Source organism: Juglans microcarpa x Juglans regia, chromosome 3S (assembly GCF_004785595.1).
Source record: "Juglans microcarpa x Juglans regia isolate MS1-56 chromosome 3S, Jm3101_v1.0, whole genome shotgun sequence".
In the NCBI taxonomy this organism is placed as follows: Eukaryota; Viridiplantae; Streptophyta; class Magnoliopsida; order Fagales; family Juglandaceae; genus Juglans; species Juglans microcarpa x Juglans regia.
This window is the reverse complement of record NC_054599.1, coordinates 8,855,051-8,877,058: the sequence shown is the minus strand read 5'-3', so window position 1 is coordinate 8,877,058 and position 22,008 is coordinate 8,855,051. Positions and strand designations below refer to the sequence as shown.

The window sequence follows — 22,008 nt, the reverse complement described above, 5'->3', positions numbered from 1 at the left end:
GATGTCATGAATGGCAAGAGGGCTAAGCGGCTTGGAGGGGCACGGTGGCTCCAATGGCCTTCGTTGGTCACCGCGATCAACCTAACACCGAGACCTTACCGGTGTCGAAAATGGAGAGGGAGGCAACAGATCTAGACAGTGCACGAGTGTAGAATGAGAGTGAAAGTCGGGGGGGGGGGGGGGGGGGGGGGGGGGGGGATATAGGGTCTGGGAAGTAGGGAAAAAAGAAAGAAAAAAAAAATTGTTTGGATTGATAACCTCTCAACTAGCATTTTCCTTTCAACTAGCATTTTCCTTTTCTATAGGGGAAAGCTACATTTTACTTTTTTAAAAAATAGAATGGCACACCCATGATGAGTTGCCACTGCAATCACCACTAGAGTGGCATGTTCTGGCCACCCCATGGTGGCCCATACAAACTCGACTGGGTGGCCAAGAACTAGTCACACCGTGAGGTCCTCACTGATACCTTTACCACAATGAGTGTTTAACCAAATTTTATCTACAAAACTTGATGAATTATTATTGATTTGATACAAATGTAATTTTATTTGTTTATACGTACATTGCTTGGGTTCGTGACTATTCATTCTATATTAGGGTTTATTTGGAAAGTTCGTCTCACCTCATCTCAAAACTTCTTATAATTTTTTTTCCAAACATCACTTACATACAAATACTTTTGAATTTCAAATTTTTAGATTTTTCATCTATTCATTACCTAATCATTATAATTTTTTCAAACTTCCAAATAAAACACAAAAGAACATTACAATTTTTTCAAATTTCAAAACAAAAATTATGTTTTAATAATATTTTAACTTTATAATATTTTTCTTCAATTTTTTCTCTCTCATTTTTCAAAACCTAATAATAAATCTTAACTCAAACTATTTAACTACCATTTATAAATAATTTCACTACTATTCACTAAATTCTCATTTCATCTCATTACCCAAACATGCTCTAAAACTTGTGTTTATATGGATTTAAACAACATTCTCATTTCATCTAGGAACATCTCTATTATATTTTTAAATATTTAAGATGTTTTCATAGTATAGTAAACAAGGATACTATAAAACTAATAAATAAGAAGTTATATGAGTCATCGTGCTCATACAAGCTGTTTACATTATTTACTAGATGAAATTAGTGTCATTTGGATTCGAAGATGAGTTGAGATAGATTGTGAATAGTAGTGAGATTTGTAAGTTAAAGTTGATGAATAGTAATGAATAGAAGTGAGATGAGTTGTGAATACAAACCTCTCTTAAGTTATTATAAGTTTGGCTTGTTTAATAAAGGAGATTAAATTGTTTGTGAACCCTCGGGTTCAGTACTCCTCATTCTTTCAATTTGGTAACCTACCATGATTATTGCCCCGCAATGGATTGGGTGAGAAATCATGATTTGGGGGACCTCTATATTTTTATAGCTTTCTTTTCCATAGAGGAGGACTACATAACAAGTTTGAAACGGCGTACAAACTTTAAGTATCAGAAATAAAATAATTAGGACCGATCTTTTAACATAAATAAATAAGATGGCTACTTCTAGGGATTCCATAGAGAATAATTCTTAAAGAATAATAATAATTTTGCTTATCAATCCATTCAACTTACATTGGCTCTTATATAGGAAAATCCTTTACTTTAGACTTCGTTTGACAAGGTAATAATCTCTACGTAGGTAAATTATTTTCCTAGTAAGCTAGAATAAAGTAAAATGCTAAATATACTTGAAAAACTTACAAAAAATTGAGTTTTCCACGTGTTAATTGTTAATATGCTAAAAATCATGAAACTTACAATTCAAAACTTACAATTCAAAATTTGAATTTCAAAATATAAATGACAAAATGAGTCTTGGAAGTAAAATTATAAGGAGAGTTGCTGCCCATACGAACCAAATACTCGGTTCCCGGCACACACTGACGCGTCATTACTCTTAAAGAAAATGATAAAAGAAAGAAAGATAAGTCCTTTCCTCTAGCCGATTATTTCCTGTAGGGACGAAAACCCTAACGTGTAAACATATTTTTGTGTGGATGTGGATTTCATCAGGTTGCAAACTAATTTCATCATTTGGTGTGGATTTCATCTACTGTGCATACAGATTTCTTCTAGTGAGTGCAAATCTTATAGTTTCAAATATCGTCTGGCATGGATTTGGGTGTTCCAGTTTTCACCTACTTTCTTTGTCATTGTTGTCTATTTCAATTAATCCCTTTGTTTTGGTGTTTTTTGTTGCAGATGGTCTTTGTTTCATTACTCCCCGTGTTTCAGTGCTCTTTGTTTCAGGCGATCCCTTTGTTTTGGTGCTCTCTGTATTTCCTTCCTAATGTATTTCCTTTGTCAGTGCTTTTAGAGAAAAGTAATCTAACTTTTTTCAACTAAGAACATGTTGTAGAACAAAGAAAAATAGTATGATACCAACATGAAAGAAATTGTTTATAATGAATTAAGGAGTCTATATAGTATTAGAAAGATGTCATTGAGACAATGAGACCTTTTACTATCATAATGAGATTTGCTCGGGATTGACTTGCTAAGTAGACATAATGAAAGAAGCCCAATTTCTACGTTAATGGTGTGAACATTTTAAATCTTTAAAATAGTAAAATATGAAATCATCTATAATATATATATATATATATATATATATTGATTGCTAGTCTAGGTGTGTTAACGATTGGGTCAATTGCTGGTTGAATTTCTAAATATGTTGTCATGGAGGCTTTGAGTAGTAGATGTTAGTAGTAAAAATTGAAATTTGCTGTCTCATTTTTTATTTATGCATATTTGATGATTATGCATTGTAAGATATATGGTATTTATAATATTTGGTTAATTCAAATGATCCATGCACCGATAATGAGAGCCGTGGTGCTAATGTTGGGACACAAGAAGTGGTCGAAGAACCAAAGTTCGGAATGACCTTCGCATCTTTTGTTCAAACATATTATACAAATTATGCTAAAAATCAAGGGTTTGGTGTGTCAAAAAGAAGTTCTAGACCTGGAGGTGAGAGAAAATTAAGGTACATTACTCTCGCGTGTGTACATCAAGGCACAGCTAAGACCAATCGAGAGATTTGGATATAAGGCAAAAATCAATGCAACTCTTTCTCTCGATAGAAGGTATACACTTTCTACAGTTATACTTGAACACACACATGTATTAAGTTCGGAAAAAGTAAGATTTTTTAGATGTAATAGGAAGATGGACGTAAACAAGCAATTGGATGTAAGAGATAGTGCTGGTATAAAGGGAAGTAAAAGTTTCACGTCTTTCATAGATAAAGCCCGTGGTTATGAGAACCTAACATTTGGATAAAACAATTGTCGAAATTATCTTGATAAGGTGAGACAACTACGGCTTGGTGAAGGTGGTACCGAAGCTATTCGAAAGTATCTTGTTAGAATGCAACAAAAAAAAAATGATTGTTTTTATTATATCATGGATTTGGATGGTGAGTCGTTTAAGGAATGTCTTTTGAGCAAATACCCGAAGTTAGGCTGCTTATAATATTTTAGAAATGTGATAACATTCGACACAAAGTACTTGACCAGCAAGTATAAGATGTCATTTGCTCCTTTGGTAGGGGTGAATCACCATGGTCAATCAATTCTTTTTAGTTGTGGTTTAATATCAAGTGAAAATGTGGACACCTTTCTATGGTTATTTCAATCCTAGTTGACTTCCATGGAAGGTCAAGCTCCTTCGGCAAGAATAACAGATTAAGATAAGGAAATGCAAATTTCCATTACTGCAGTCTTTCCAGATCACAGCATCAATTTTGTCTGTAGCACATTCTTAAAAATTTGCCAGAAAAATTTGGATCACATTCACATTATGAATCAATCGAGAGTAGGATACAAAATTGTGTTTATGACTATTTGACAACAACTGACTTCAAAGACAGTCGGGAAACACTGCTAGACACTTACAATTTGCATGATAATGTTTGGCTAAAATTGTTGTACGATAAGATGCATATGTGGGTACATGCATATGTTAAAAATACATTTTGGGCCGGGACGTTGGTGTGCTGTCGTAGGCAACCAAAAATAAAACCTATATTCCTAAAAATACCTGTAGTAGTGCAAGTAAAGATCGTTTCCACGGAGAGTATTTAGCCTAGTTTTATGCTATGTGAACAAGGATGGGGGGTTTGAGTATAACAAAAACAATTTTAAAAAGAACAACTAAGAAACAATTCAAATTAAAGTATCGAAATCAATCAAAAGAACAAACATTGGTCTAAGTCAACATCCACCATCGAAATTTTACAATTGATCATCGATGCAAATATATATTAATTCGTACTTTGAATATTCACCGTTGAATTATTTTCCTATCTCTCCTTAGTCGCAATTAATTAGAAAACAAGCGATATAATTAACCCTAACTACTAAACAACCCAAAACAAGCGCTAAAGGTTTAATCTAGTAGCCGCCTTAAGAATTAGAGAGATCGATGAAGCTAAACAATACAAGCACAAACGATTGCATTTAATTTCGTCGAGCGTTCTTTATAAGATTTAATAATTTCTGACGCAGCAAATCATCAAATCCTAGTTGCTTCACAAATTAGAGGGATCAAACAATTACGGAGTTGATGTCTAATCTAGCAATAGATTGCAACGAATAATAAAATAGTAGGCCTCCTAGTAATTAAACGAGACAATCATGAAAATATGCATAAAAAAACATTCGATAATCAAAGCATAAATTGAACACTAAAAACAAATCAGATCTCACAGTTTTATTAATTCCAAGATTTCCATTTCTTTCGACCAATTATGAAAGTTTAGCCACACAAAACCATCATGAAAACTGGGAGGAGGAGTTAGAGAAGAGGGGAGAGAGATGCCCTAGTATGATGATTTTTTTCTTTTACACGTTCATGCCTCCTTTTAAGAATCCTCCCAAATCTCCTAAAATATCATAAACATTATCCTCAAATAACCATATCCAAATCTGATTTAATTAAGGGAATTATTAAAAATAAAATATAGTCCTAATATAACTAGGAAAGTAGTATTTTACAGCTGTAACGTTCGTGCACCAGATCTCCAAAACATCTGCAATTAAATCACATATTTGAATTGCACGATAAGGCCGAACGTTCTGAAACGTCAGCAGTGCAGGTGCGTCAACTTCATGCCTGATTTTGACCTTTATGCAGCCAGTATCTTTCAAAACTCGAAACATGAAAGTTTTATATCTTTGTCTTGGAGTTCCATAGCATCTTGAATCATATTAATTAGAGCTCAGATGAGAGAGTTATGCCCAGATTATGAAGAAGTGTCAAAACTGTCCAGAACCGCCCAATTAACTTCATTTTGCATTAAACGACTCCATTTGCTTCCTAAATGAAAATATAAGAATAATGAGTACATTTACACACCAAATAAGTATAAAATACTAAACATTAAAGGAGAAAAATACGACACTTTGCATTCTCATCAAATTCAACTACACAAAAAAGTGAGAGTATGAATGTTTTTTCGACGATTACGCTAACTCAAAAACTTCCTTGAAGCAATTTGTTGAGCAATATGATAATGCACTTAGAAAGGAAAGTTGAGAATGAGACTCTAGCCGATTTCAATTCCTTTCATACACAGTTCCCATGCATAACTCATTATGAAATTGAGAAACAATTTCAATCACTTCACACGAATACAAAATTCAAAGAGGTTCAAGATAAGTTTAGGGGATTATATATTGCGTCCAAATTTGGTTAGTTGTGAAGGGGTTATGCAAACTTATAGAGTATCCGATGAAGTCAAGGTTTGTGATGGATTCATTAAGCGAATTAATTTCTCGGTTACATACATTGATAATGATGACTTTGCTATTACTTGTAATTGTAAAATGTTTGAATTTAGGGGCATATTATGTAGACATGCGTTGTATGTGCTGACCATGTTTGATAAGAGCACATTGCCCTCAAAATACATTGTTAATCAGTGGAGAAAAGATTTGAAACAGAACTATACTCTCGTCAAGAGTATGTATGACGATTGAGGGTCGAACTCAAAAGTTAGTATGTATGATATGCTAACAAAGGCATTTTGTGACATAGCAGAAGATGCTTTAGAGATTAAGGAGAGTTGCAAGAGGCTAATGGGTCAATTAGCAAAGTTAAGACTTGACCATGCTCGTACAGGTAACACACTAAGTAGTTGCAATGACCTAACCCATAATTCTATAGATGCGTCTGACTAGATGTCATGTGGAAGCACTAAAGATGGAAGTAGTAAAGTGAACAACCCCTTGGTGGTAAGAAGCAAAGGGAGGCCACCATCAAAGTGTAAAGTGTCTATAGTGGAAAAAGCGGTTAATAAATGTAAAGTGAGAAATAAAAGAAATCAGGTATTAATTGTGATTATTACTCTAGTTGATATTTATATTTATATAGTTTGTTACACTTACCATATTATATATATATATATATATATGTATTTTGCAGCAGTCTCTGTCAAAGTCATCTGATGCTACAAACACAAGAGATAATCTAACCCAATAGTCTCTGTTGTCGCATCAGGACACGATTGGTGTTACCAGGGTAATAACACTAAACTAACTCTCAAGGGTCATCTAACTATGTTGTATTTTGTGTTTTATAAGAGTTAACACTTGAAGAATCACAAGAGTTTTTTTTATTAAATCTGTAGTTTTCTCTATTCAGTACTTACATTAAGTTATTTGTATAACTACCCAATTTGGGTTCCTTATGTTTCTTTATGTTTTTTTTATTTCTTTATGTTTCTTTTCCTCTTAAATTATTGTCCCGAAGGGCAAGTGTTTGTTTAGATAAGAATTTTTGGATAATTGGTTGTTGTGAATGTGAATGCTCGCAGACGTGGCATTCCATGGTAAACAAATGACAGTATACTTGTAGGATTGCCTTTGGAGATTGCCAAAATCATGACATTTAGGGGTGTACAAATAAACCACATGTAGGTGTGTACAAATAAACCAAAAAACCGGTCTGGACTGTTGAACCAGTCTAGTTTTGGGCTAGTCTGGTCTGGGACCAGTTCTCTTAGTTCCAAAACCAGTCAATACTGGTCTAGTTCCAATTCTACGCTTTTTAGGACCGGATCGGTTCGATATATTATATATTTTAAATTATTTTTTTTAATATTATATATAATATATATAATAAAATAAATTATAATTATATATAAGATAATGTTATTATAATTTATAACATAAAATTTTAATCTTAAATATGAACATTTATTTGATTATATACTTTAAATATAAAATATATATATTAATAACATTTTATGGACTAATAAATTCTCAATATATTCCTTTTGATAAGTATATTAGTAAATTAAAAAAAAAGTATATTAGTAAATTAGTAATACTAATATATATTAGTATATAATGTATATTAATTAAAATTTTTATTATATATGAAATAATGATATAGTAATACTAATACTATCACTATCAATGATATAGTCTACTATTAGTATTTTTTTTTATTGCAGATTTTTCATTTCAGTTTTTATAGTATTTATAGCAGATATTTTTTATTTCATTTTCTATAAAGCAGATTTTTTCTATTTCATTTTCTATAAAACAGATTTTTTATTGCATTTACATAACAGATTTTTCTATAAAACTGATTTTTATAAACAGTTTTTTAATAACAGTTTTTTAATAAAATATATTTTTTTAAAGCAATTTTTTTTTTTTTTATAAACAGATTTTTTTATGACAAATTGCATCTTTATTAAAATCGAAAAATCGGACCGAATCGGACCTGAATTGATAAAATCGGAAGTATTGGTTTAGGAGTGTAACCGGCGCATAATCGGTTTTCAAAAATACAAAACCGGTACATACCAGTTCAATCCTAAATTTTTTCTAAAATTGAACCGAACCGGACCAGTTAATTGACATGTTCTGCTTGAGTAGGGCATAGGAACCAAAGTTAGTTGAGAATGTTAGGTTTTACCCCTTTTTGGTCACATATTTGAACTATGAATTTTGAGTTATTAAGGGTTTTCTATTATGGGCAAGGTGTTCTCTTGTATACATCAGTGTATTTAGTTACTCCTTTTTATATATATATATATATAATATTTTTACTTATTAAAAAAAAATATTTGAGCTGTGAAATTGTTAGTGTATGGCCAATATTTAGACCATGAAAAATGCTACTTAGCCCCTTCAATTATAACCACATGTAGCATTACTGACTACAAAAATGAACGAAGAGAGCTAATTAATTGAAGCGAATTGAAATATGTTAGAAATATTACCTATTTGAGATATTATTTTATTTTGTGCCTTATTTGGATTCATAAAGAGCGCCTTAGTAGTATTGTCAAATTAAGGGTAGGTTTGGAATTTAAACTCCTCTCAATTCATCTCAATTTATCTCAATTCATCATTATAATTTTTTCAAATGTCAACATAAAATATAATAAACAATTTAACTTTTTCAAATTTTAAAATAATAATAATATTAAAAAATAATATTCAAATAATATTTTATCAACTCAATTCAACTCAGTTTAACATTCAAACGCAGCGTAAAGCTACCCACTTTCAACCCCTCTTAGGTTTCCACGCTATTCATGAAGCTCAATACTCCTAAGTAGGTATCGACAAGCTTACCAATTCTGCCATGCAGTTTTTTGTTGTTGTTATTGACATTGCCTCATTTATTTTTATAAATAAAATAAATTGAGATTAAAATTAAAAGTTAAATAAAATATTGTTAAAATATATTTTTTTAATATTATTTTTATTTTAAAATTTAAAAAATTAAATTATTTATTATATTTTCTATAAAAAAAAATTTAAAAAAAATATATTGATTAGATAAGATAAAAGAAAAAATATATTCATCATCCTAACTCCCATCATCCTTCTATCATCCCATTATGTGACATTATATGATAGGTTCACGAGTGAAATGAAATAAATAATTTCCAATCATTTAATACCACATCATAAGATAATGAAAAAATAATAGAAGTTAAAATAATGAGTAGCATTATTCAAGATATAATGAGATAAATTGTGAAAACAAATAAAACCGACACCCCTCATTGAGAGTCTCCTACGCTCAGGGCTCAGGCTCCACCACCGCTCTGACCGGTTTTCTGGCCAGCGACTATTATTTACATGCGCGAGGAACATGAGGAATCACAACATCGAACTGACGCCATTTTGAGGGATAGAAATTGAGTTCCATAGCCTCCAAACACTTGAAAAAACAAATATCGTAACCTCCGCTAAAATCCGAAAAATGGTTCGGAAAACAAATATGTATCAGAGTTTTTCTATCCAATAACCCCCAAAAAAAATAAATAATAATAAAAAAAATAAAAATAAAAACAACAGAGTCAACTCGGATTTGGGTGTTTGTATTTCAAGGAATAAGATTTTTAATTTATATCTGAAATTATATTTTTTGACCATATTGTTCAAATAATTAATTGTTTGTACTCCGAAGCTTGGTCTTGCTATCTTGGTTGCAAGGAAACAGGGCATAATCTGGCCCCCAGTAAGTGTCAACAGTAGTATTATTTAGCATGGTATTAGGAAGAGTAAGGATGTTATAGCAGCCATCTGCATCTGTTATTAGTGGAATCAACGGTCCAAAGGGGCAAGTTCAACATCCTGAAGTGCTACTTGTTTTGCTTTCCCGCCATATTCTTCTGGCAAAACTTCCTCACCCACTTCGTTCATGAAATATTGCCTTTCGTCTTCATTGGTCACAATCACAATCTGCAGAATTATTCCAGAACTCAGCCAATTTATAAAGCTGAAAACAAACTAAACCTTAGTAATTTTCTGGCTTTCATAAACTGAAAAACACAGGTCATAATATCCAACTTCATTCGAAGAGCGGTGCTACCGTGCCGCCTAAGTAGCACCGCTCATTGTTACCGCTAGTTGCTTTTGCAACTTTTTTTTTCATTTTTCTATTCATATTTTTGTAATATTTTAAAAAAATAAAAAAAAATACACCAATACACTTAAAATCATTTTCTCAATCATTAAGTAAAAATAAAAATAAATATTTCCAAGCAGTCAAATAAAGCGGTAAGAAAAAGTGGGCATAGTAGCTTTTTTCTCATACGAATTGTAGCCCCATATGAGTTGATGCAAGTTCCTAGAATGAATCAGAATTTCTTTTTGTAAAATGAAAGTATTGTCCTTTTTTCAATTTAGATGAGAAAAACTATTTGCATGAACATTTCATTTAGACTTGCACTTGAGCCTCATTGTACAGTAACAGAGCTGTAACATCTATCTTCGTGGGCAACGACTGTCTTCATATTAATAAATCAACATATAATTGTGAGAACCAATAAGTGTATCAAACATGAACTCTAGACATGACAAAATTGGCTGAATAGTTTATAAAAATTAAGATAATTAGGCTCACAAATGATCCACAAAACTATGAACCGATTAGATCTAGCATTTGGTCAACAATATCCCGTCTTTTAGAAAATTTTGGAACATAAGAGAGATTCCGGCAATTTAAAACAAAGATTTCGAGTAAAAGGATCAAGTCAAAGTTGAGATAATGTTATCTTTCCATAAATTTTATGCACGATTAAATGCATGGATTAAGAAAATTCACATTTTATTCAATCAGGAAATTGGCATCGTTTTTCCGGACATATTGCCACATGTCATTTACTTGCATATTTTTACAAGACATCAGCTTACAGTACATATAAGCATGTAAATGATTGGGCAAATCAGACATAAGGAGGATTCTTATATTTTGGGCGTACCTTTTCCAGTGTAGCCTTCTCAAGGAATCCAGAAACCAATCTCCAAACACTAACAAAGAATCGTGGCATGTGTAGAATGAAGCACTTTGCTAAACGTTCAGGGTAGTAAGCCTACAAAATGAGAAATTTAGGGTAGCACAAATATCAACAAAAAATGCATTGAAGTTGTATCACATATTATCTAAATATGGTTTAATCTTTTGAAAGGTAATCTCCTTGCTTATTTAAAAGAAGAAGGTTGATGCCCTCAAGGGACCAGGTGCATTTAACCCATACTTCCCATTATGGATGCAACCATTGAAAACTTGAGGCAGTAATGGCTTAGCACAAGGAGGTCGTAAAAAATTATGGCCAAGATAGTCTACTTTTTGGAGGTGGTAAACAAGACATGATAATGTGAAAAGAAAAAAGTGCAAGAAGAGCAACTTCTGGAGAAAAGTAACAGGATATGACAATATGCTTATGCAGAATGGAAGAATAAAGACATATCTAGATCTGTGATAGAAAGGTGAAGGTTTAAATGAGAAAAGAAAAAAAATCAACAAAAGCTTGAACAAATTCTTTGCAATTTTTCTCTTGCCGCATATAAAAGTTTAAACTCATAAAAGAAATTCCAATCACCTGTAAAAATTGAAATCCGGTGATTAATCCTCTAGCATCAATGTTTCTATAAGTTATATGCTGTAGGTCAAGAATGCCAATCAACTTTTCATTTCCAATTTCTCTATCTTTGAAGGAACTGAAACAAGCAAAAACAGATACCACATGAAGTGCTTCCGTCCTATCTGTGGAAAAGGTAAAAAGTATATGAAATAATAAGGCCATATAAAAAACAGCTGCACTAAGCGAAAATTTATGCCCATCTAAACACAACAAAGCTTAACAAATTACCTAGATATTTTTGGAAGCAAGGATATAAAAATCATTTTAGATAGATCCAACCTAGGCTCAAAATACAATAGTTATCTACAAGCTACTCTCCTCGAAATTTCAGTTTTTCATCAGCCGACGGAAAGAGATCTCAAGAAAGACAACACAGGGAGTGAAAGAAAGATTGGAAGTTCAGAACCAGGAAGATATATAGCTGATGTATTTGAAAAGGAACACACATCAGCAACCTTACATAAAAAATCTCTCACTAGCTCCCTTAAAACTAACCTATCTCACATTCTAAGAACAAGATTTTAAAAATATTGAGTAACAGCAGGTAAATGGTCTTTTAGATAAAAACTGATCATATAAGTCTCTCTCCCTCCTCTCTCTCTCTCTCTCTCTCTCTCTCACACACACACACACACCGAGTTACACCACTGGAATACTTCGAATAAACCCACACACACAGTTGCACACGCCCACGCACAAGCATGCAGATTCATTTTAGCTCAATCCTACCCCTGATTTTTACCTCTAGAACAATTTGATAGCCCGTCAACTCATTCACAAATTTCACTACCATTCTAAGTCGCCCATCCAAAATTTGTTTCCTATACAACTCTAAAGTTTGAAGGACATAAATACTAATAGGAACCTTTTCCCTCTCTCTTTGGATTGCAACCCCAACTTTGTCTTCCTAATTTTACTATTCAGGAGTTTTTGAATTCTTTTCCCTCTCATTATACGTATTCAAAGTAAATTCACTGTGTACCTTGATAATGCTTATTATGCTTCTTTTTCTTGATTATCAACAAAATTTATCGTACTTATCCAAAAAAAAAAAACTAACATGAACCTGACTATTTGGACTTGCCAATATTACACATTTGGACAGCAAGAATTGGTGCTAGGGGAGAGCCAAAACTAAGAAAATGTTTTAACTCCGGTAAATAGATCCTCATTCTAGATAGGGGTGGGCAGCGGGGGCCGGCCCCCAGCTACCCCACCCCCAGCCACCTCCCCTGTATATAAAAATTAAATTTAAATATTTATGTAAATATTTATTAAATAAATATATTATATATAGATATATACAATTTGTTGAAAACTTGAAGTTGTATTCAAGTTACTGGATTGCCTTGGCCTTCTAGGCCAACCTTTATATAGGAGGCCAAGGCAATACAATAGTAATATTTAAGCAATGTGGGACTTAATAGGAGGCCAAGACAATACAAAATACAACTCTAATTAGTTTATATTCCTTTTATATTTATAAATTTAAATTAAATTATATTATAATTTGGGTCCAAAAAATTTTTTTAGACCAAAAAATAATCTTTAGACCCAATGGATCATGGCTTGAGCGGGGGGCGGGATGTGGTTTCGATCCCACCCCTGGCACTAGGGCAGGGTTGAAAACCCCTACCCCGCATGGTGCAAGGTGGGGTGCTGGGAAGGGCCCACCCCTCCCTGCACATGTGAGTATCACCCCTAATTCTAGATTTAAAAAAATAAATAAATAAAAATATCGTTGTTCTAGAGAGGTTTGGATAGTAAGTTGAGTTGAGATGAGATGGGATGAGAGTTGAAAGTTGAATAAAATATTGTTTGAATATAATTTTTTAACATTATTTTTGTTTTGAAATTTGAAAAAATTGAATTGTTTATTATATTTTGTTTGAAAGTTTGGAAAAGTTGTAATGATTAAATGATAAGATGAAATGAGTTGAGATGGTTTTTGAATCCAAACAAGGTTAATACAAGCTCATAAATTTTCTGCTAAGAAAAAGCACAACCTGTCTTGTGTTGCCTCTTGAGCAAACCTAAAGTTTATGTCTTAGAGCGTATTTAGACGCATCTAAGACATGCCTAGCTCAATTGACAATGACACTTAAGAGGCACTTTTTTTATATAAGTAACAGAAAATTTTAACATTAGAGAACAATAAAGGCATAACCCATGTACACAAGATGTATATAAGAGGAACACTAATTTGAGATAGAAAAAAGAATGAGAAAATCATGAAAACTTCCAATTAAAATCTACAACGGTTGCCCAAATAAACCATGTGTTGAATAAGAAAATTTTAAGATCTTTTGTCATCTGTTCACAATCCTCAAAAGTTAGTGGCATGTCCTCATCAAACGAGCATTTACACCATGTGTAACTCTCTACTTCCTTGTTACCATTACTTTCAATTTAATTGCAATAAAAGATATGAATACTTTTAACAAGTGGCCTTAAATTGCAATCATGCTCATAAGCATTAGCCATGCTATTGCCAACAAACTCTAGCTCAGATGGTACACATCCTAACTCAATGGGTCCAAGATGAAGTTTAGAGTTCCAAGCCCATAGAATGTGTGTATAAATTATCAATTGGAAAAACCAAGCTACCTAAAATCATATTTCCTAATGGGTCCACTTTCAGATGCTACCCTTTCCACTGAAATATAAAAAAGTATCACTGTGAAAGAAGTGGAGTGGTACCTTGCAATCGTTTTGTCCAGCAGATGAACCACGAATTCTGTACCAAGGGGTAAAAAAGAGTGAATCAAGTATTATCATTACTGAAGTACAAGTTCATCCCATCAATATTTGAACTGTAAGCAGTTTTCCAGCGATGTATTTTTCTTCCCATCACTCGAACATGTTTTAAACTATACATGTATACAGAGAATATGGATGGGGAAGCAGAGAAATCTTCAAAATAATGTAAACACAGGAGAATACATTGTTTGTGATGTTCATGACTTCATTCCATGTGGATTAATTTTTAAGTTTTATCAACTATTAAATAACTGGACACGTCACTAGCAGAGCTGATTTGATCAACTATTAAAGTTATCCTAACTCATGATTTGCATAGCTGATTTAATAACTTTTTGATCAATATGTCCAAGTTGGTAAACTAAGAATTGGCTATTACTCATTTGATATTGGAGAGAGGGCGGAGGGTCCTGTAATAGACATAGAGAGGAAGTTTCCAAAACTACGACAACTGAAAGACATGGTTATCCCTTTTTACCTAGCCTCACATCATGTGAGTTGAATTTGACCCATTTCATAGCAAGTCAATGAAAAAAACATTGTTGTATGTGATACAGGTAATGAAAGAATGCTTATTAAAAGAATTTTACTGGCTATGATTACTTCCTTGAACAATGATAAGTGGTTGATAAATGAGATAGAAGCATCATTCTCAGGAACAAAGTAGAAAATGATTTCTCATGCACGTAAATCGGATATTGGAATAACGTAGCCTTGTACATTATGCAAATTCAGGTTATTTTCCCTTTTATATAACTACACATTATGCACATAATCACCCATAACCATATGCAGCGATAGTTGCAGGATCCAAGACTCCGGTTCTTGAGCTAGAGCCTCAGGAGACTGTTCTACCAACACAGGTTATCAAACTCAAGATTCAAAACAAGGTATTGAAATGAATATTCTAGATTATGTCATTGTCATCTTCAAAAAATATATGGATTTTTTTTTTTTTTATATAAGTAGCAATACATTAGTCCTTAAACAAATGAAAAATTATGGTACATGGATCTATTTAATAGTATAATACCCTTAGGCACCCTCATCGTAAAAACTATCAGAATACTCTTTTTTTCAATATTAAATTTCCATCCAAAGTAATCTCAGATAATGGTTACTAACCGTATTGATAGAGGACAAGAAAAAAATAGAAAATAACTCATTTCAATGTAAAAAGCCTGAAAGCCATTGTGTGTGTGTGTGTGTGTGTGTGTGAGAGAGAGAGAGAGAGAGAGCATGATTCCTTGAAGCATGATGTGGAAGACCAAAGACAAGAATGAGATAGTTACGAAAAAAGGTGTTTGGAAATGTATCAAAATTAGTTGTAAACCTATCAACCGTGCTAATAAAAAACTATTTGATCCTTTTTAGAGCATGGAGGCTTATCAAGCCTCTATTTAAAGAGTGTAGAGAAATCAATACACAAGATCAATTATTTTATTAAATGAAAATATTCTATGTAACTAAGTTAGCATACCTTGAAACAAAATACAATAAACAGCTACTTTGAAATAACCTCAATGATAGTATTTGGATTTATAGAATTTTGGTTCAGCAACTTGATATTATATCACCTCATTCCCCTTTGATTCTATGTTGATGATGAGAAACCCAAACGACACCTAAGACCCCCATTTGGTTTTACAGATGGTCTCAATCTATCTCATCTCATCTCAACATCCAATTATCATCAAACACTTCTCAATTTCAAATTTTCAACTTTTTCATCTAATCATTACCTAATCATTATAACTTTCTCAAACTTCTAAATAAATAAAAAATAAAAAATCAACTTTTTCAAATTCCAAAAAAAAAAATTATATTAAAAAATTATATCTTAACAATATTTTAACTTTATAATATTTTTATTCGACTTTTTCTCTCTCCTTTCCCAAAACCTTATAAAATATCTTAACTCAAACTATTTCACTACTATTCACAAACTATCTCTCTACTATTTATAGATTTCTCATCTCATCTCATCTGTGTAACCAAACAAGACCTAAAAGAGTCACTAAAAGCTATTTATATAGCATATAAAATTAAAAGGGAATAAATTGAGAAAAGAAAGAAAAAAGTCGCACTACAAAAACCTAAAAGACTACTAATTTTAAATTGAGAATAGAAACTTGATATATTATTTTTATTTTATAATATTAATTTTAGTCATCTAAGTAGCTATATTATTTTTTATTTTATAAATTTAACTTAATAAAATATGGTGAGATAGTTGACCACGTGAGGATAAATTTATGTCTTTTGAAAATTTCCGGAACTTTGTGGAAGGCTTGTGTAATTGACACATAAATGTGAGTAGTCCACGTGAAGATCTTAAATAAATATATAAATAAACAAAGACAATATAAGAATACGAAAGAGAAAGTAACACATGCATACTGACAATAAGTCGTATATGCCTATGGATTGGGAGATAATATTAGACCCACAACACATTAAAATTATTAGACCAATCTTTTCATCATCTTAATATCATTGAATATCAGTTTAGATTATTCCTCATACCTTTTGGAAGGATTCTTTTCCCTTTATTTATGAGTCGTGCTACACCCACCGAGAGTGTAGCCCAACAAAATCTACCGATAAGGCTATTTGGCCTTTTTTTTTTTTAATTTTTTCATTCATTTTTTTATACCTTTAAATATTTAAAAAAAAATTACAACATCATTAAAAAATACTTCCTTAATTACTACTTCCTTAATTACTACGTAAAAAAAAAAATTATATCGGAATCCATCCTCAGGACAACTAGCATTTCCCTTTATTTATAACATTATATGGGAAGAGGCTCTAATGACTACGATGACTATGACCACAGAAACAAACTTGCCTTTTGGAGTTTTATCTAGAGCCCACCAGAGCCTAAGGACCGCAGGCAGAATTATTTATATATTGAAAGACCAACGCACACCACAATAAAAATTAAAGGCCAATGTGGTTCCATGAGTCTAGGACGCCAAACCAAGTGCTACAGTCCAATCTGTCAAACTGACATCTAGCTATTCTGCTGGAACCTTTCTCTAATAAAGCATCTAAATGATGGCCCATGGATTGGAAAATTTAGACCAACAGGCATCAATGCAATAGCTAAACAGAAATCAAAGTAACTAAAATAAAATATGAACTAAATTTCAAGAATTATAACAAAAAAAAAAAGTACGCTTTAGCTAATTACTCTTAAATTGGACTTGATCCTTAGAAGGGAAATGCTTGCTTGCTTTGACAACCATCACCGGGTATCCATCCTTTGATAAACTCTGTAGATATATCTTTCTGGGTTCCAGTTCATCTTGAACTTCGGATTCGGAAATGAAGCCGTTGGGCACCATTGCAGCCCTCCACTTCAGCCACTGAACAAACATCTTCGCCGCTTTGTCTGGATCCATCGACCTTGCAATCAAGAACCTCGTGAGCGTTGGCTCCCCATATCCCTGCAGAAAGAAACACTTAAAGCGAAACGAATACATGGTGCATTGTGTGGCAAAGATAAAGATCAGTCTACCTCTGTGGATGACCCGAGCTTCTCGACTGATTTCCTCATCTGGGTCAGTGCAATTTCTTGGTTTTTCTCCATGTGGGATCTAGAGAAGATAACAGTTTTCAAACTTTCCCTTGTTTTGAGATTAAAAGATGATTAATTTCGATAAGAATGAGAAGAAGTGAAGGTACTTCGACTCGAAATTCGAAAATTTGTGGAGCTGGTTCAAGCTTGGAAATTCCGTAGAGAGAGAGAGAGAGAGAGAGAGAGAGAAGGGGACTTTTCTTAGGGGAGGCTTCGAAGCAAGTGGAACATTTGGCAGGGAAATTGGAGTTGCGTTGACAAAACGGAACATCGATTGGAGTGAAAGAAGAGACCATAAAAAAGGAGACAGACTCGGAAAATTGTAACAAAAAAAAAAACAAAGATAAGAGAAAACAAGTTGGGAGGAGTGACAGAGACAGCAGAGGTGCCCCCACCCCAACTGGAAGTAGCTTCGTCATGCCTCGTACTGCTATTGAAGGAAAATATTACTCCTCCCGGACTCCGTTGGGATTATTTTTTAATTTAATAATTAAGAAAATATTTTTTAATAATATTATAATTTTTTAAAAAAATATTAAAAAATTACATATAAAAAAATAAAAACTTACAAAAAATCCACTAACTAATGAGAGCTCCAGCGGACCGCTGCTATTGAAAGTAACTTCTCTCCATCAACTTGTACTTCCCATCAAATTAACGAAAATAGTTTACATGCAAATATGACTTTTTTTTTTTTTTTTTTGAAAAATGACTCATCTTTTTTCAATGCACTTGCAGGTTGCAAGTCCCCAAATCTTGAATTATTACTCTTATTAAATTTTATTGACTATCGTTCTACGGTCTATTTCAACTTATCTTAATTAGAACATTCATATTGAGCCAAAGGAAAAATTAGTTAAAATTTATATAATTAATATTAAAAATATCTAAAATAAGATAGACTTATGTTAAATGGTTGGTCAAAATAGCGAATTACAATTGATTCATTAAATATTAAAATATTAATTTCTCACTCCAAGTAAATATTAAAAATATTAATTTCTCACTCAAAGTAAAAATATTATTTAGTTTGTAATTAAAAAATTTAGATAGAATGTTAGATGAATTTAATCAAATATTTTTTGTTATTAGCATTAAATGACTTTTGAAAATATGATTTTTTTAATATTAATTTAATTAGAATATAATTATTATTAATATTAAATTATTAGAATAATAAAATGTGATACAAATCAATTAAATAAAAAATTATTAATTTAATAATATTTTTTTATTATATAGAGAGTGAATGACTAATCCAATGTTAGGATTGAATTTAAATAGAATAAGCAAATGTAAAAAAATTGTGATATTAGCTAAATTTTGAAGATGTGTTTGGTCAAGCCAATGAGGATACTCTTAGGATGTAATCGATCCGGTCTAGGGTTAAGGATCGAAAATTTCGGTCCATCATTTTTATCATATCAGATCATTAGCTATCAGTTCGATTCGGTCTATACATATTTCTTTTATTTTTTTACAGAAAAATTAATACAAAAAATTAATTAAATTAATAAAATTAAAATTAAGTGATCTCTTTAATATTTTATATATGTTTAATGAATATTAAATAATTTTATTGTATATATGGTCAATAGTGGTTCCTTGAATGAAAATTATACAAACTTAAACAACTACTATATAAAATAATAAATTATATATAATATTTAAAATATATATACATTCAGTCACTTTCGATCTGGTTTGGTTAAAAAAACTACACCTCGAGACCGACTAATAAGACTATCGATCCGATTCAGACCGATAGTCTTACAGTCCCATTATGAATGCCCAAAATTCTCATTAAATTAAGAAAATTAATCTAATATGTAAGTCTTTCTAAAAAATATGATTGAAAATATCTATTTTAAAATTCAGAATTTATTTCTGGCATTACTCTTAAACTAACAAACTTATACAAAACTTGCAAACCTTAAACTTGTATTTAGCACTACTCTTAAATTAAATGCTTGATTGATTGTCACTTTATGGCATATTCTAACGCCAGGGCGCCCTGAGTTGTTGAAGGTCACTCTTCAAGTGCGAAAACGGACTGTAAAACCTCAAGTATTGAGCATGGAGAACAAAAAGGATCCTATATCTAGCAGGCTCAATAGAATCATATAACTAGTAGGCCATAAAATCCAAGAAAATAAGGAAAAGCGAAGTCCAAGTCAGAACTGCTTTGGGTTGCGGTTAACAATCAAGTCTCAGAACAAAACATAATCACTAAGAAAGTGATTATTAATAAATTTGTACATTTTTTTAAATATTAAAAAAATATCTTTCTAAAAAGTACAATTATACTAAAGGTACGTATGAGAGCACATTGAGGAGACATTGTAGTATTGTCCTTCTATTGATTATCATCTTTCATATTTTACGTTCTCATGCTATAACAATGATTATCCCCTTGTGTTAATATTTGTAAGAGCCGAGTGGAGGAGATAAAATATCTCAGCCCATATTGCGTTTTCAAGTCCAATCCAATGTCAGAAAAGAAGAAAGAGCGAAGGATGAGGAGACAAATAGCTGAATAAGGAAAATGATGTTAAGAGAAAAAGTGAAAATGTGACCTAAATAAAAAAAGATGTGACATAAAATAAGGGAGAAGTAGAGGCTAAAGGGAGCTTCTAGATGACTTTTAGGGGGCTTCTTCTACTTCTTTTTCTTTAGCTTAGGGAAAACCTCACAACATAGACTGCTACGACGAGATCTCCCCAAAAAGATAGAGTTTCGATTTCTATTGTAATGTGAGAATGAGAGACCATGAGAAACTGTAAAATACTCATATTATAGTGGACTCGCCTTCCCGAACTACCCGTAGACGTAGACCCAATGCCGAATCATGCAAACCTGTCTCCCTATCTTTATCTTTCATGCATTACTTTCTGTTCACCACCACAGAAACTGTTAGACCAAATCAGAAAACAGATTCCGTAAGCCAAGCACAAAGTAATGAGACAAATATGATCCTTGAAATCAAGCATACATTGATGAGCTCTTCAAAGCAGCGGTTACAATTGGAGATTCCAGAAATCAAGGATACTTTAACAAGTATTCCTAATATGCAGCCCAACTGATTTAGTCTCCTAATTTTACTTTGTTTTCGTAAATTCTCTTGTATACGTTTTTACATTTGATTGCTGTAAATTTATTCTCATTCTTTTATAAAGTTGTAACTGACAGATGTCTTGTGCATTATATATAGAAAGAATAAAATTAGAAAAGGTAAGTTGGCCTTCACACATTTTATCCTTATTTGTTTACATTTTCTTACATGGAATTGAGCCTCTCATGCTAACGCCAAATACGAATATACTGCAAAAACAGCTTCCGCAAATCACTCACAATGGCCTCTTCCCAAACCATTCCTCAATTCCCAAAATTGGATGGCCCCAATTATCTAAAACGGAGGATCTAATTTCTTGTTTTCCTAAAGAGTCATGACATGGTTGGTCTAGTTGATGGATCAAGCCCTGCTCCAAGTAAGACTCTCCCAGATAACTCCCTAAATTCTGAGTACACGCGCTGGTCTAAGCGAGATAACAACGTCCTTAGTTGGCTATATGCCTCTATTGTGGAAAAATTAGTTTCCACCGTCTTTAATTTGGAGATCTTGAAACAAGTCTAAGACTCCCTTCAAGCTCAATTCTCTTCAACTTTGCATTCAAGGATTGCTTTCCTCAAATGGCCACTTCAAATAGTTTCTCAAGGAAATCAACCCTGTCTTGCGTATATTGAAGAAGCCGAACTCATCTCCGATCAACTCGCTGCTGCCGGTAAACCAATAGACGAACAAGATTTGATCACATACCTCTTGAGTGGACTCAAACCATATTTTATGCCCTTTGTCACTACCTATACGTTCACAACACAGGACAAGGACCTTCCCATTGATGATTTCCAGATCGAGATGCTCAACTGTGAAACATTGATGGAGTTGCTCAATTCCTCTGCACCTGCTGAGACCAACTGTTCATTTGTAGTATCACATCCAAAGGTGGGAAACATAAAAAATTCAAAAGAATTGCGCTTCTCTCATCAGACCCGCTCACCAAGTCGTCCACAACAGAACGTGGGCTCTTCCGCAAACCAGCCCAATAGGTAGTGATAATAGGCCCGTTTGTCAAATCTGTGAAAAGAAAGGTCACAAAGCACTTGATTGTTATCACAGATTTGATTTCATTTACCAACGACGACTCCCACCA

The 22,008-nt window shown here is 32.5% G+C and overlaps 1 protein-coding gene and 1 long non-coding RNA gene across 4 annotated transcripts; one reads left to right on the top strand and one right to left on the bottom strand.

Annotated features, from left to right (window-relative positions):
- The first annotated feature begins 2,096 nt into the window (after positions 1 to 2,096).
- LOC121257912 lies at positions 2,097 to 6,646 on the top strand. Of its 3 annotated transcripts, none has more exons than XR_005939293.1 (4): positions 2,097 to 2,128; positions 2,256 to 2,320; positions 6,099 to 6,385; positions 6,483 to 6,646. It is a non-coding gene; the product is annotated as an uncharacterized LOC121257912 (long non-coding RNA). The 3 variants fall into 3 exon arrangements; XR_005939292.1 differs by having other exon boundaries at positions 6,096 to 6,385; XR_005939294.1 differs by lacking the exon at positions 2,256 to 2,320.
- Positions 6,647 to 9,622: 2,976 nt separating this feature from the next.
- Positions 9,623 to 18,098, bottom strand: LOC121257911 (sec14 cytosolic factor). Its single transcript, XM_041159181.1, has 6 exons — positions 17,738 to 18,098; positions 17,411 to 17,666; positions 14,155 to 14,191; positions 11,413 to 11,530; positions 10,792 to 10,902; positions 9,623 to 9,769 (listed from the first exon to the last, which is right to left on the bottom strand). The coding sequence occupies exons 1-6, from the start codon at positions 17,807 to 17,809 to the stop codon at positions 9,632 to 9,634; spliced, it is 732 nt and encodes a 243-aa protein (XP_041015115.1). The 5' UTR covers positions 17,810 to 18,098; the 3' UTR covers positions 9,623 to 9,631.
- Between the last annotated feature and the right edge of the window lie 3,910 nt (positions 18,099 to 22,008).